This window comes from Durio zibethinus, chromosome 1 (genome assembly GCF_047325235.1).
Source record: "Durio zibethinus cultivar Kanyao isolate XHJ-2024 chromosome 1, ASM4732523v1, whole genome shotgun sequence".
NCBI classification, from domain to species: domain Eukaryota; kingdom Viridiplantae; phylum Streptophyta; class Magnoliopsida; order Malvales; family Malvaceae; genus Durio; species Durio zibethinus.
Window position 1 is genome coordinate 30787362 of NC_143162.1, and position 13499 is coordinate 30800860.

The 13499-nt window shown below is 26.8% G+C and overlaps 2 protein-coding genes across 2 annotated transcripts; both read left to right on the forward strand.

Moving 5' to 3' along the window:
* Positions 1 to 261: 261 nt before the first annotated feature.
* LOC111312271 (hydroxyproline-rich glycoprotein family protein) lies at positions 262 to 1552 on the forward strand. The gene has a single exon (XM_022912391.2). It carries the CDS (start codon positions 694 to 696, stop codon positions 1288 to 1290), a length of 597 nt encoding a protein of 198 aa, XP_022768126.1. The 5' UTR covers positions 262 to 693; the 3' UTR covers positions 1291 to 1552.
* A 4339-nt stretch (positions 1553 to 5891) lies between these two features.
* LOC111312272 (Pentatricopeptide repeat (PPR) superfamily protein) lies at positions 5892 to 8787 on the forward strand. Its single transcript, XM_022912392.2, has 2 exons — positions 5892 to 7548; positions 8258 to 8787. The coding sequence occupies exon 1, from the start codon at positions 6125 to 6127 to the stop codon at positions 7460 to 7462; it is 1338 nt and encodes a 445-aa protein (XP_022768127.1). The 5' UTR covers positions 5892 to 6124; the 3' UTR covers positions 7463 to 7548; positions 8258 to 8787.
* Positions 8788 to 13499: the final 4712 nt, after the last annotated feature.

The window sequence follows — 13499 nt, forward strand, 5'->3', positions numbered from 1 at the left end:
AAGGTTGTTTTCCATTTGAACCATTGAAGTTACTTTAAGGTTGCGTAATGAATGCAAAAGCAGGGGAGGAATAGCCCATTCCTACCGTTTGCAACAGGCCTTTAGCATGTGTCATGGCATATCATGACAAATATATTTGAATGGAGAAAAATCTCAGTGCAGCTCTTAGTGACGATGTCCAGTGGAGCCCAAAAGCTAAATCTCCATAGCTCATTTGCACTTAGCTGTTCTGGCTGGCTATGGAACTTATGACTTTATCAGGTTTGGTCTCTGATGTTAAGATTGCCCCTTGCAACAAACAGTTTTTAGATTTTTACCATTCTAATTTGACAATTCAAAAACCCAAATCAAGAGAAAATCCCTCCTCTAATTTCGAATTCTATGCTGAAAAGTCCAGCTCTAGAGCTGACATATGTTTGAATCTTCTGCCTCATCATTCACTTTCTTCTGTTTTTATGATTTAAAATGCCTTGGCCTCTATTGACCCTTAAAGTCAAACTCAAATACGTGCATCAACCCCACCAGCCCCACCTTCATGCCTTTAATCCCGCCGAGACTAAACTTTCCTTCATCCCTAGCTGCCACCCAACTATATATAAAGGCCTGGACTCACTCCAGATAATGAAAGCTTGTTTAATGATCTGTTGCTTTTACTCTTTATATATACTTTGGTAGTTATTTTCCGTTGAAGAAATGGCAGTAGATGATTCCTTCAAAAAGCCTGGAGCTGTTCCCTTTAAATGGGAGATCCGACCTGGTGTTCCCAAGGTCCAACAACAGCAAAAACAGCACGAACAATCACTACCACAGAAACAGAAGCCACAAAAGCCTAAGCAACCACCACCACCATTGCCACCACCAGCATCACCTTTTATAAACCAACGTTCATTGCCAACTCCAGCCGGAGCTAGTCCTCGACAAAAACTTAAACCCCCACCAGCTGGATCCTACTTGCTCTTAACTCCTGAGCCCCGAAGTCACTCTTTTAGGTCTACCCCACGTGCCCGATCCGAGCGTTGGCGGTTTGATCAACCCACCCGGCTCGGACCCGAATGTGTTCCACCCGGGTGCTTCCCATCACCATTGCTTAGGCAGAAAGGAAGCAAAAGGAGGACCCAAAAACCCGAACCCGACTATGTTTTGGACCTTGAGACGTTGTCCCGGTGGTCGGTTTCGAGTCGGAAGTCACTTTCACAGTTCTATAGCTCACCGGCATCATCTTTTTCATCATACAGGTCATCGCCCCGACCCGTGGCTGATGCTGATTGGGCAGGGTTTGGACTTTTTTGAAAGAAAAAAAAGTTTGTATAGTTTTTCTAGGATAATCAATTAATCATGCCTTTAATATAAAAGGTTTGCAATGTTGTTAGATCTGGTTATTTGATAGCCGAAAGTGGAATGTGACATGGGTTTGGTACCATTTCTTCCTATCACAAGCCCAATGATGTGATGCCAAGGAAAATGGAACTCCTCCCAAGTTTTTATTGTAATTCAAGAGTGAGGTTTTAATACTATATCAGTTTACTTTTGGTTATTACAAATGCTAATATTTGTTCAGCACCTTCTCCTCTGGTTTTGATCTACCAAAAGGCCTAAACTTCCGATCCTAATTTCTACGCTGTAAGTCGTACTATATTCGTCTTCTTCTGATTATTGTCGATATTGCTCGTGCCAATGCTATCATTTCTTTTAACACTTTAAAAACCAATTTCAAAATTTGTGGGCCGATTAAGGGAATTAGGCCCTTATGATCATTAATAAGCAACACCAATGTTTTAACCTTCTTAAAGTTTGTTTGGCAGTGGTTATGCATAACTGTCATTATCTTATCACCCTCAAACTTGCATGCCTTCCCTACGAAAGAACAAAAACAATTGGCAGAGTGGATTTCTAAGTTTTCTAGGGTTTACTAATTGAAATTTTAGCATAAACATGAAGCATGGGCCTTTTATGCAAACCTTCCAACATCTTATTTTTACATATATTTACAAATTAATTTGGTTTTAGTTTACTTTTGTATGAGATTTTTTTTTTATTAAAAAAATTCAAACTTTGTTTGTTGAGCAAATAATAATGTTACAATTGCTTATCAAATTATATTTTTTTTCTTGAATTATTAAACTAGACAAGATTGAGTATGAATATTTGACTATTAAGAGGTCATACACTTAACTATTCAAAGCATCGTATGGCAGTTGTTGAGCGGATATGAGACTCTATACCCATTTGGTGAGATTATGATTATACTACTCCAATTCAATTCTTTATAAAGCGAGTGTGAAGTAATATATCCATGCCAAGTTATATTGCTTCACAATCGCGTAGTCAAGAAAATTTTTTTAGTGGGTCAAAATGTTATTATATTTATGCGGATATATATTTCTTTGTTTATTTTTTTAAAATCTTTTAAAATTATTTTTTTGATTTTTCAAACAACTAATATTTTTATTTTTTTATTAAATCTAGTAATTCGTACTTTCATATCATATTTATATGAATTATAAAACGTATTTAAATCTTAAATACGAATAAGATATATTTATTATCCGTATTATACGCAACATGACATGATTAATATGTGTATAATTAATTTGTTTAAACACGACATAAATAAATATGAACAAACATGAATAATATAAATATACATAAATAGACACAACTAATATAAATAGATACGAATAGACATAATTAATATGAATATATATAAAAAATAGAGTTAAAATAATAAATAATTATAACCTATCAATTATTTACAACTTAATAAATTTTATATATTAATAATATAAAAAAATAATTGCATATTAAAAAAATAAAAAAATTTGATATCCATTTAATATGTATTTAATATATATTTAAATTTTAATATATATTACATAATTATATTAGTTTTTAGTGTCAAATTCAAAATGATGAACTATTAAAGATTAAAAAATAAAAAAAATAGTGTATAAGACTAATATTAATATTTATATTATTAATATAAAAATAAATTTATAATAATTATTAAATGAGTATCATAATTAAATATTTAAAATAATTTTTATATGATATTAATAGCTAATTAAGTATCATGATTAAAAAATAAAATAATAAAATAATTTTTATATGTTTATATTAAATTAGAATAAATATAAAAATATGTTAAACATATTAAATATGTACTCATATAATAAGATAAATTAAACGTATTTATTACATTGTATCACGTGTTAAAATATATATTTGTATAACACGTTTTATCTAAATTTATTTTTCATATTGTACATGTGTTTAAACGTGTCAACATGTATAAGACATGAATTGTGTGGTATTGAAATTCATATCGATAAGAATAAACACGAAATATATTTTTTTAAAATATGTATATAAGTTTTTTTATATTATTTTCATATCATATCATCGTATCGTATTTGAAATTATCAAGTCTACTTTTAATCACCCAATACTTTATATATATATATATATTTTACATTAATTTTTCAAGATACTTTATATATATATATATATTTCACATTAATTTTTCAAGATTTTTATTTACCTTTTTACTTATAAAATTTATGGAACACCACCAATTTTTTAAAAAACTTTAGAATATAAACGATTTTTTAAATTTCTATGGAAGTAAAAAATATACAAAAAGGATGTGAGAAATATTATCTTTTAAAATACAAAAAATATATCAATATAAAGTTTTTCTTGCATAATTTTTTAATAACAACAAATGTTATTACAAAACATCAAGTAAAAAAAAGCAAAAAATAAAAAGACAATTATCTAATAGGAATAGATTTTAAATTTCCTAAAGTTAACATGTATTCATTAAAATATATTTTAAAATAACAAATTAATTCATTATTAAATGAACATATAACGATCATCCAATTTTGCTTATAAAATTTAAAAACTCCTTCAGAGAATATAATAATAAAAAAAAATTCTTTCACAATTATCATGAAAAGTTTTCATATTTTTAAAATTGTTGAATAATTGTTTCATCATTAATATACCAAGCATATTTCTTTCGATATACGTAATCAAATAATTATTTATCAAATTATTTTTTATTAGTTTAAATAATAATATTTTAACTACTTTCATTGTTTGAAATTTCTTTTGCATACTTATATTGGTAATTGACAAAATAAAAAATAGTGGATAAGTAATAATATTTTCTTTGCTTTCACCACTTCTTTTTGACTAATTATTTTGAAACAAAAATTAATATGTACACTCTATTTTTCATTAATTATATACTTACCTCACATTCTTTTACAATATTTTACTATAATATATAATTAATTCTCAAATTTTCTTTTCAATAAGATAAATTTATCTTCAAATTTTCTATGTAATGGGGTTATCTTATCTTCTAATTTTATTTTTTGTTGAATCAATTTGTGATTATAATATACTAATACATATATGAGTTTATATTTGATATATTACCTATATATAAAGTCTATACACTATTAATGAATCAATAATATCATTTTATTAATAAATAAATATACAAAAAATTAATATTTTATTTATTAATGAGTTGGCATTATTTAATTCTTCTCATTAATGATGTGATATTATCATATTTACTATTAATATATAAAATTTATACAATAATAATATATCAAATATCAATTCTACATATATTATTAAATTTTTTTAAATTTAAGTGGAAACAATCCGGCTATGCCATAGTCCAAGTGAAGTAATATAAATATGGGCTTCATCCTGCTATTTACAATTAATTATTAGCTTTAAATGTTCAAATTAAAATTAAATTGACCAAATCTATTATTTACTTCAAATCAAAATTTGGATTAAATATAAAAATGATCTCTAAATTATACATTTTTTGATAATTTAGTGTCTAAAGAAATAAAATTATTAAATTGGTATCTAAATTTGCATTCCGTTATTATGTTGATACTCAAAACTGACGTAGTTAATTAGATTTATTGATATGACATGAATATCCAATAAAATATTGATACGTGTTAAAAAAATTTAGTCAATATCACATCATCAATACTACATCAATATAAAAAGAAAAATTCAAAAAAAAATTAAAAATTTTCAAAAATTCTAACAAAATTTTAATTAAAATTTTTTTCAAAAAATACTAAAATTTTCAAAAAATTATAAATTTTTTAAAAAATATTTTTAAAAAATTTTAAAATTAAAAAAAATTAAAACTATTCTAAAATTTTTTTTAAAATTCTAAAACATTTATAAAATTTATAAAAAAATTTTAAAATTAAAAAAATCTCAAAAATTTAAAAAAAAATTTAAAAATTTCTAAAAATTTTCAAAAATTCTAAAAAAAATAAAACAATATTAAAAATTTTTTAAAAATTTTTATGATGTGACGTTGACAAGATTTTTTTTAATACATATCAGTCTCTTACTGAATATGCATATCACATCAATAAAGTTAACTAATAGCATTAATCAAAAATATCAATATAATAATGTAATGAAAGTTTAAGTATCAAATTGACAAGTTTATTTTTTTAAGTATCAAACTAACAAAAAGTGTATAATTTAAAAACCATTTTTATATTTAACTCTCAAAATTTTAAATTTTTTTATACTTAACATATAAAATTTTTTTTATGAAAATTAACAATGTACAACACCTTATGTTAAAATACATAAAGTTGTTTTAATCAATTATAATTCAAAATTACGTAAATTTTATTAAAATTTTATATAAAATTTATATTTATAAATGATAAACTTTTACTTATTTTGATTTATTAATTATAATATTATAATAAAAAATTTATAAATAATATGCTTCAAAAAATTAAAATAATAAAAGGACAAGTAAATTTTGTCCATGACATCACATGTGATCAAATTAATTTTTTTTTGAATATTTTCATTTTCTTACTGGGACAATGATTAAAAAAGAAAAACTGGATTTGCATCCCTGATTCTTTGCCCTACCGTGCTCCTCCGACACCACCACAACACTGTCAAACTACAAGCTTACTCAAAAAAAAAAAAAGCATTAGAAGTCTATTCGCTTTAAGTTCTACGTTCTTCTGCTGTTGTATGAGCACCCTCTAAAAGAAAAGAAAAGGAAGGAAAAACCCAAAACTGAGCAAAATTCAATTGAAAGATGATTCAAACAAACCGCAGCTACAACGCCATAGTACACCAAGTAATATCAATAATGCTCCAAAACCGACCCTTTGATGCCCAACTCGCTTCTTCAACAACCTCAAATCCATGGACGACAGATTCAGTTTCAGACATCTTAAGATCCGTTCCAAAATTCTTCTTCCAATCCCCTCGTTCCATTGGCCGCCAGAAAGGCTTCCGCCACCGTGCTCCTTTAAAGCAAAGATATCTCAAACAAGAAAATTTTAAGAATTCCCACAATGTTCTTGTCCTTGGCCCTGCTGCTTATAGAGACACCAAAAGGGTAGTTTTAGGATTAGATAAAGCAATGGATTTCTATTTCTGGGTAGAAAACTTTTTTGGGTTTGCCCATGATGTGAAAACTTGTAGAGAAATGGCCTTTGTTTTGGCTAAAGGTAATAACTTGAAGGGTCTTTGGCATTTTCTCAAGGAAATGTCCAGGAGAGAAAATAGGGGGCTTGTTACTACTTCTACTGTCACCTGTTTGATTAAAGTACTAGGAGAAGAAGGGTTAGTTAAAGAAGCATTGGCTTGTTTTTATAGAATGAAGCAGTTTCATTGCAAACCTGATGTTTTTGCTTATAATACGATTATTCATGCCCTTTGTAGAGTTGGGAATTTTAATAAAGCAAGGTTCTTATTGGAACAAATGGAGTTACCAGGGTTTAGATGTCCACCAGATTTGTATACTTACACCATTTTGATAAGTTCATATTGTAAATTTAGCATGCAAACTGGATGTAGAAAGGCAATTAGGAGAAGGCTTTATGAGGCGAATCACTTGTTTCGTGAAATGTTGTTTAAGGGTTTTGTTCCTGATGTTGTGACTTATAATTGTTTGATTGATGGTTGTTGTAAGACAAATCGAATTGAAAGGGCTTTGGAACTTTTTGAAGATATGAATAAAAGGAATTGTGTTCCTAACCGTATCACCTATAATTCTTTTATTAGGTACTATTGTGCTGTTAATGAGATTGATAAGGGTATTGAGATGATGCGGAGGATGCAACAGATGAATCATGGGGTAGCGGCAAATAGTTCTTATACTCCGATTATACATGCTCTGTGTGAAGCGGGAAAGGTGCTGGAGGCCAAGGATTTTCTTTTTGAGTTGATTGGAGGGGGATCTATTCCCAGAGAGTATACATATAAGCTAGTTTGCGATGCACTGAATTCAGTAGGAGCAGCCAATTTGATAGACAATGAGTTGCATAAAAGAATAAGAGATGGTATAGAGAGCAGATGTAAACAAGTGATGAAGGTGAAACAAGTAAAGAGTCGCATAACGAAAATGAGGATTGTGGAGGAAGTTTAATTTCCAGGAAGAACTAATCATGCTCAACCATGCAAAGCACAGCAGGCAAGAAGAAGAATTTAGTTGTTTGTTGGGGCATCCTGGTGGTAAGTATTAGAGAGTAAATTGAATTTCCTTTCTGCTTAACAAATGTAGTTTATTGTTTGAGACTTCTGAGTTTCAAGTTTTAAGCAGTTTTACTTACCATCTTGTCCTTCTAAACATTCCCGCATTTTTATTTTGATAGTATTTTCTATTGAATTCCCCTACTTCCAAGCTATCCATCTAGTGTGTGTCCTTGTATACAACAAAAAAATTGTTAACAACAATTTCAATCAAACAGCTTTTTCCTGGGGATTTTTATCAATACAGAGCATTTCTTTCTATTTCCTCATCCCTTTTACAATACATAGTATACACCTCACCTCTTCGATGATAATTATGGGCTAATGGCTTTTGTTGAAAATAATTCGGTTCTAAACTTTTTTTTTTTTTGAAATTTCAATTGAAAAAAAATTAATAAAAAAGGAGATCCCAGTTAACTCTACATATTTTTAGTAGCATAACTGGAAAGTCAAAGCTATTCCTAATTACACTTTTAGGATCATTACTTCAATTCCTTGAATAAAGCTTGTTGATTTCAATTTCAGATGCACAAAGAATCTGCTCTTTCTATTCCCTCCGAGTTTCTATTATTAGAATGTTTGGTTGGTTTCATCAAGGCAGTCATTACTCTTTGAGTATCCTTAGAAACCGACCATGTTAGATGCCCTTTTTCTTCACTATATGATCCTTCACATATCTTGTTGCTTGCAGAAAGGAAACTAAGAGTGAAGTCTCCAGTGAGAGAAGAACACTGTTGAGATATGTGTTATCTCCTCTCTTTCTGTCCTTGTGACATTATTTTTCCTTGTCATTTGCTGCTTCAAATGCATGATCAAGAAAAGCAAAGGTACTGTTAACAACCATGGAGTTCGCCACACTGGTGGAGATGGTGCTAATCCAGGTGTGACCATTAATGCAGTAGGTGTTAATAGTGGCATGACTTCCGGTTGTGCTCGTGGGACTGGCAGTGACAATGGCGAAGGTGGCTGTGGTGGCAATGATGACGGTGGAGGAGAAGCATGTTGTGGAGGTGGTGATGGTTGCCAAGCTGGGCTATGATAATATGCTATTGGTGTTCTGGAAAAGGAGGAAAAATAATAGAACTGCTGTTATGGGAATATAAAGATATCATTGTTTCTTTCATCTTTTACCCCCCCTTTTTTCTCCTCAACTGATGTACCAGTTTGATATTATGAATTTTAAATTTCAATGGTATTAAGTTATGATTGCGGTGCTTTATATAAGGTTGATACGTTGCTTATACATGAGGTGAAATTAGCTGATTCTGAAAACTCTGGGGCAGTAAAATTAAGAATTAAATTGGGCTTTTAATTCTCATCTCTATATATGTAAATTCTACTTTGTTGATGATGGCAAGTTTCATTGCCTACCCGAAGAAAATCTAAAAAATTATCAGGCACATCTTGATCCATCATGCTGGGGGCTTTTATAGTTTTATTTGTAAGTTCCCCTTTGGTTTTCTTTGAAAAGAGGTATGTTTTCAAGGTTATTCATTTTGCTAATGGTTGTTCTTTAGATATGGGGCCTTATTCCACAGTTTGGGTGGTTCATATATGTATATATATATATATATATATATATATATACATATATTAAATACAGAATTACTAGTATTTGTGTTGTTACGAATTCATTATTTATTTCTATGCAGTTTATTTGTGGTTATTAATTTATGCATAAATGTTAAAGTCCTATGAAAATTAGACTTGTGATTTGTGATAATTGATTTTTGTGTTTTCCTCCTCTTGAAGGTTTTTAATTATTGCCTAATTATGTTTACACTATGTTTGGATTGAGGGGAGGGAAAAGAAAGGAAAGGAAAATAATGAAAACAAAAAAATCATTCATTTGTTTGGATAAATTTTTAGTTTAAAAGAAAATAAAAATGCAAAAATTCACTATATTTTGATTTCTTTTATAATCTTCACTTTTTTAATACTCTAATTTGAGAAAAAAATTAAAGAAAGGAAAGTTGAAAAAATTTTATTTTTATAAAAAAATTGTTATATTCAAATTTTTATCATGATATTAGATTTAATTGTATAACTAACATTTTTACAAAAATAATTTTTTCTAATGAGTATTTTTTATAATATCACAGTTTATAAATATTTTATAATTTTTTAAGTCTTAGCAATAAAATAAGTCAAATTATTGTCAAAATAAATTAAAAACTTAAATTGATATAAAATTAAGAATAAATCAATAACTAGTTAATAAATCTTACTATATTAAACATGTTCAATTTTATTTAGAAAGATTTGTTTATACAAGCTTGGTAGTATAAAAATATATTTATATATTATTTGTTATTTTATTAAAAGAAAGTTATAATTAAAAAATATATATTATAGTAAATTTTTGTATTATTATCTAAACAATGATTGTTAGAATTTTTTTTATTAATTTTAACTATTCAAATAAAAGGGTATATATATCTTTTCTTTCCTTTTAAGTTTTTTTTTTTATTTATATGTATTCAAATATAGCGATAATATTTTATTAGAAGCGGTAAAATAGGCTAGTAAACCTATCATGAGCCGTGTCAACATGGCTCCTCTTGCTATTATAATGGATTGTGCTTGGCATGAATTTTATCGTAGTGTTGGATTGGATCTAAGTTTTTTGCCTATAAGTTGGCATGGTAAGGCCCATGAGATGGCACGTGACAAGGTCCTACATGGCACAATTAATATTTTTTTTATTTGATTCCCATGCGTTACATCTAAAAACTTTAAGTTAATCAGTGTTTGTAAAATTTATTTAATGAATACAAAATCTCTCTTTTCTACGAAAACAAGCATTTTAAGTCAAATCATATAAATTATATGTCAGTTTTTATCACTTTTACTTTTTTTTTATAATTATAATTTCATAATTATAATTTTAAAATAAAAATTTATATTTAATATACTGTCAATATATAAATTTTATATACTGTCAATAAATAAGATGATATATTTTATTACTTAATAAATTTTTTAAAAAATATTAATTTTTATATATTTATTTTAAAAATTATTATTTATTTATTAATAAAATATCATCATTTGATTCACTGACAATGTATAATTTATATAGTAACAAAATATCAAATATAAACTTTTAAAATAAATATACAAAAATTAATATTTTTTAAAAACATACTCATTAATGATGTAAGATCATCTACTTCATTTTATTAATGAAATAATATCATTTAATTAATTGATAGTATATAAAATTTATATACTGATAATATATCAAATATAAATTTTTTTTAATACATAAAAATTAATAATTAAAAAAAATTATATTTAAAAAATAATAATAATAATAATATTGGACAGGGCCTTGCCCAACCCACTACATTTTAGTTCAAGCTAGGCACAACCCATAAGACAGTCTAGCCATGGACCGTGCTTGACTTAGGGATTAGAAATTTGGGCTTATCATATCATGAGGGGACTAGATTTCACAGCCTAGCCCGAACCGACTCAATACTAGATTATACCAAATTGATCCAAACCTTCCATGACCTTATATAAGTTATGCCTAAAGGTAAATTACTTCTATGATCCTTAAAGTTTAAAGTGAGTATCGTTTGTTGTTAAATTTTTAAAGTAATATATTGGTTTTTATATTTTGATGATCATAATAAAATGATTTTTACGTCAACAAAATCTTTAATGTAATTGTTAAATGCTAAAATTATAAAAAAAAAAACTATGATAAAACTTTTTTTACTTAATACTAATAAAAATATTTTTATATTTTTAAATATGTTTTAAAATGTAAATTAAATAAAAATATTTTATTAATAAAATAATTAATTTGATTGTATTGAGCTTAAGCTTCAAAAATAATGTTTAAAACTCAATTCAAGTTGAGCCTAATTTATGGATTTTGTTGACAACTCAATTTATGAATAAATATAATTACAACTTGGCAAATACTTTCTTGAAAAATAAAAAATATTAATTAAAGTATAGGGATTGACGAAAAGATCATTTCGTTACTATAATCAAAGTATAGGGATTAATTCGTTACTTTTTAAAATTTAGAGACTAAATTAATATTCTTCTCAAGCTTTAATGACCGTAAAAGTAATTTACCCTTTAAAAGAGTACTGATCTTTTATTGAACATGAACAACTACTATAATGGTTACTAGAGAATTTGGGAAATGTCCCTTAATTCTCATTTGCTGTTTGAACTAAACTAACAATATAAATAATGCTGAAGCAAGCAATTTGTTTTCTTTTAATCAAAGTGATGGATGAGTTGGAACAAAAGACATGTTTTCTTACTACTAATATATTTGGTTGCCACATCATTCCAAATAAATAGATAGGAAACTTAATTAATTATTATAAATATTCTATCATTTCCGCTTTTTCCATTATATTTATATGATCAAAATAATGTTAAAGAGTCAATGAAATTATAAAAATTTGGGGGGTTTGGTATTGGATTAATCAATAATTAACTCTTACTCATATTTTTTTTTTTTAAGGATTTGAACTTTATTTTAAAACAATTGAATCTGATGCTCAAGTTCGGTATTAATAATTTTTACTATATAATTTTTTATCAATTCATTTTAATTTTATATCAATCCTCCCAAGGTAAAGTTTTTTTTATGCCCATATTGTGAGACAATTCACCAGGAAAGTTCTATATATATATATATATATATATTTCTTGTTTTTTGAAAGTATTCTTTGAATTCTCTTTTCAACTACAAAAATTTCTTATAAACAAAATTTGGATAATAACACACAATTATTCATGCATGATACTAATAAATAATTAAAATTATATATAAAGTCAAATTAAAAAAATAATATAACAACCAAAGCATAACGTAATGATTGTTATATCACCTCTCAAAATTCGAACTCACCCTCTCTTAAAACTGCTCATATGTGCTAATTCTCCCATATTCAGCATAATTTTTTAAAAATATACATATAAAAAAAATTCAATAGTAACTTTTTTTTACCCAAATCTCTTTATACCATGATCAAATGACCGTACATGTTAACGAACACACATTAGAAAAGGTAGGCTCTTCTCTGATGCTTCTCTGTCCAAAGTTTAATTGCCGTTTTCGTTTGCAAACATTTTTTAGAGTCTTTTCCTTTGTTAAATATTATAAAAAAAGGAAATTAATTAAGATTATGATGTGGTGGCTCAGAGAATTTGATGCCACGTTCTAGGGTGGCAACCCAATTTATTTTCGATGAATTTTGATCCAATTTAATTTTATAAGATCAATTTTTTTTAAATCAAATTTTTGGTTGAATCAGTTTAAGTAATGCTAAAAAAAATTAAAATAAGATCAGATTCAGGTTTTAGACAAATTAATCCTACATGATTTGATATTATATAAAAATTATTTTTTAATTATTTATTTATATAAATAATGATATATTTATATTTAAAAAAATATTTTATTAATTTCAGATCAAGTCGAATTGAATACGATTTATATAATATCAAATCAAATTAAATTTAGATATAAAAAATAAAAAAAAATTTAAATCAAATCAAATTTAAATTTTATAAATATAAAATTAAATCGAATTTAAGACAAATAAAAATTCATCCTTATCCGATCTTATATTATCTATATTACATCCTTCGGTATGTCATGCATCACCAATCCCAAAGTTATGTTCACACTTTGAAAAAAGAATTTCTAGTTAAAAAAAATTTTTGATTGATTGATTGATGAGAGGCATGGATCTCTTCTGCTTTGTATTAAAAAATATGGCATGGCTTATGTCACTAAATAAACATAAATTAATTTGGTGGTTGTTCTTAATTTGTTCACAACAAATTTTCTCAACAAAGGGTCAAATCGCTCTGACTTAAATATTGACAATAACATGTCATGTTTAAATAAATTTGGTTCTTGAAGATGTCCCTCCATCGTAATCTTCCAAACA

Bases quoted from the DNA above. Each gene is read 5' to 3' on its own strand.
- LOC111312271 (XM_022912391.2), top strand. From the start codon at position 694: ATGGCAGTAGATGATTCCTTCAAAAAGCCTGGAGCTGTTCCCTTTAAA.
- LOC111312272 (XM_022912392.2), top strand. From the start codon at position 6,125: ATGATTCAAACAAACCGCAGCTACAACGCCATAGTACACCAAGTAATA.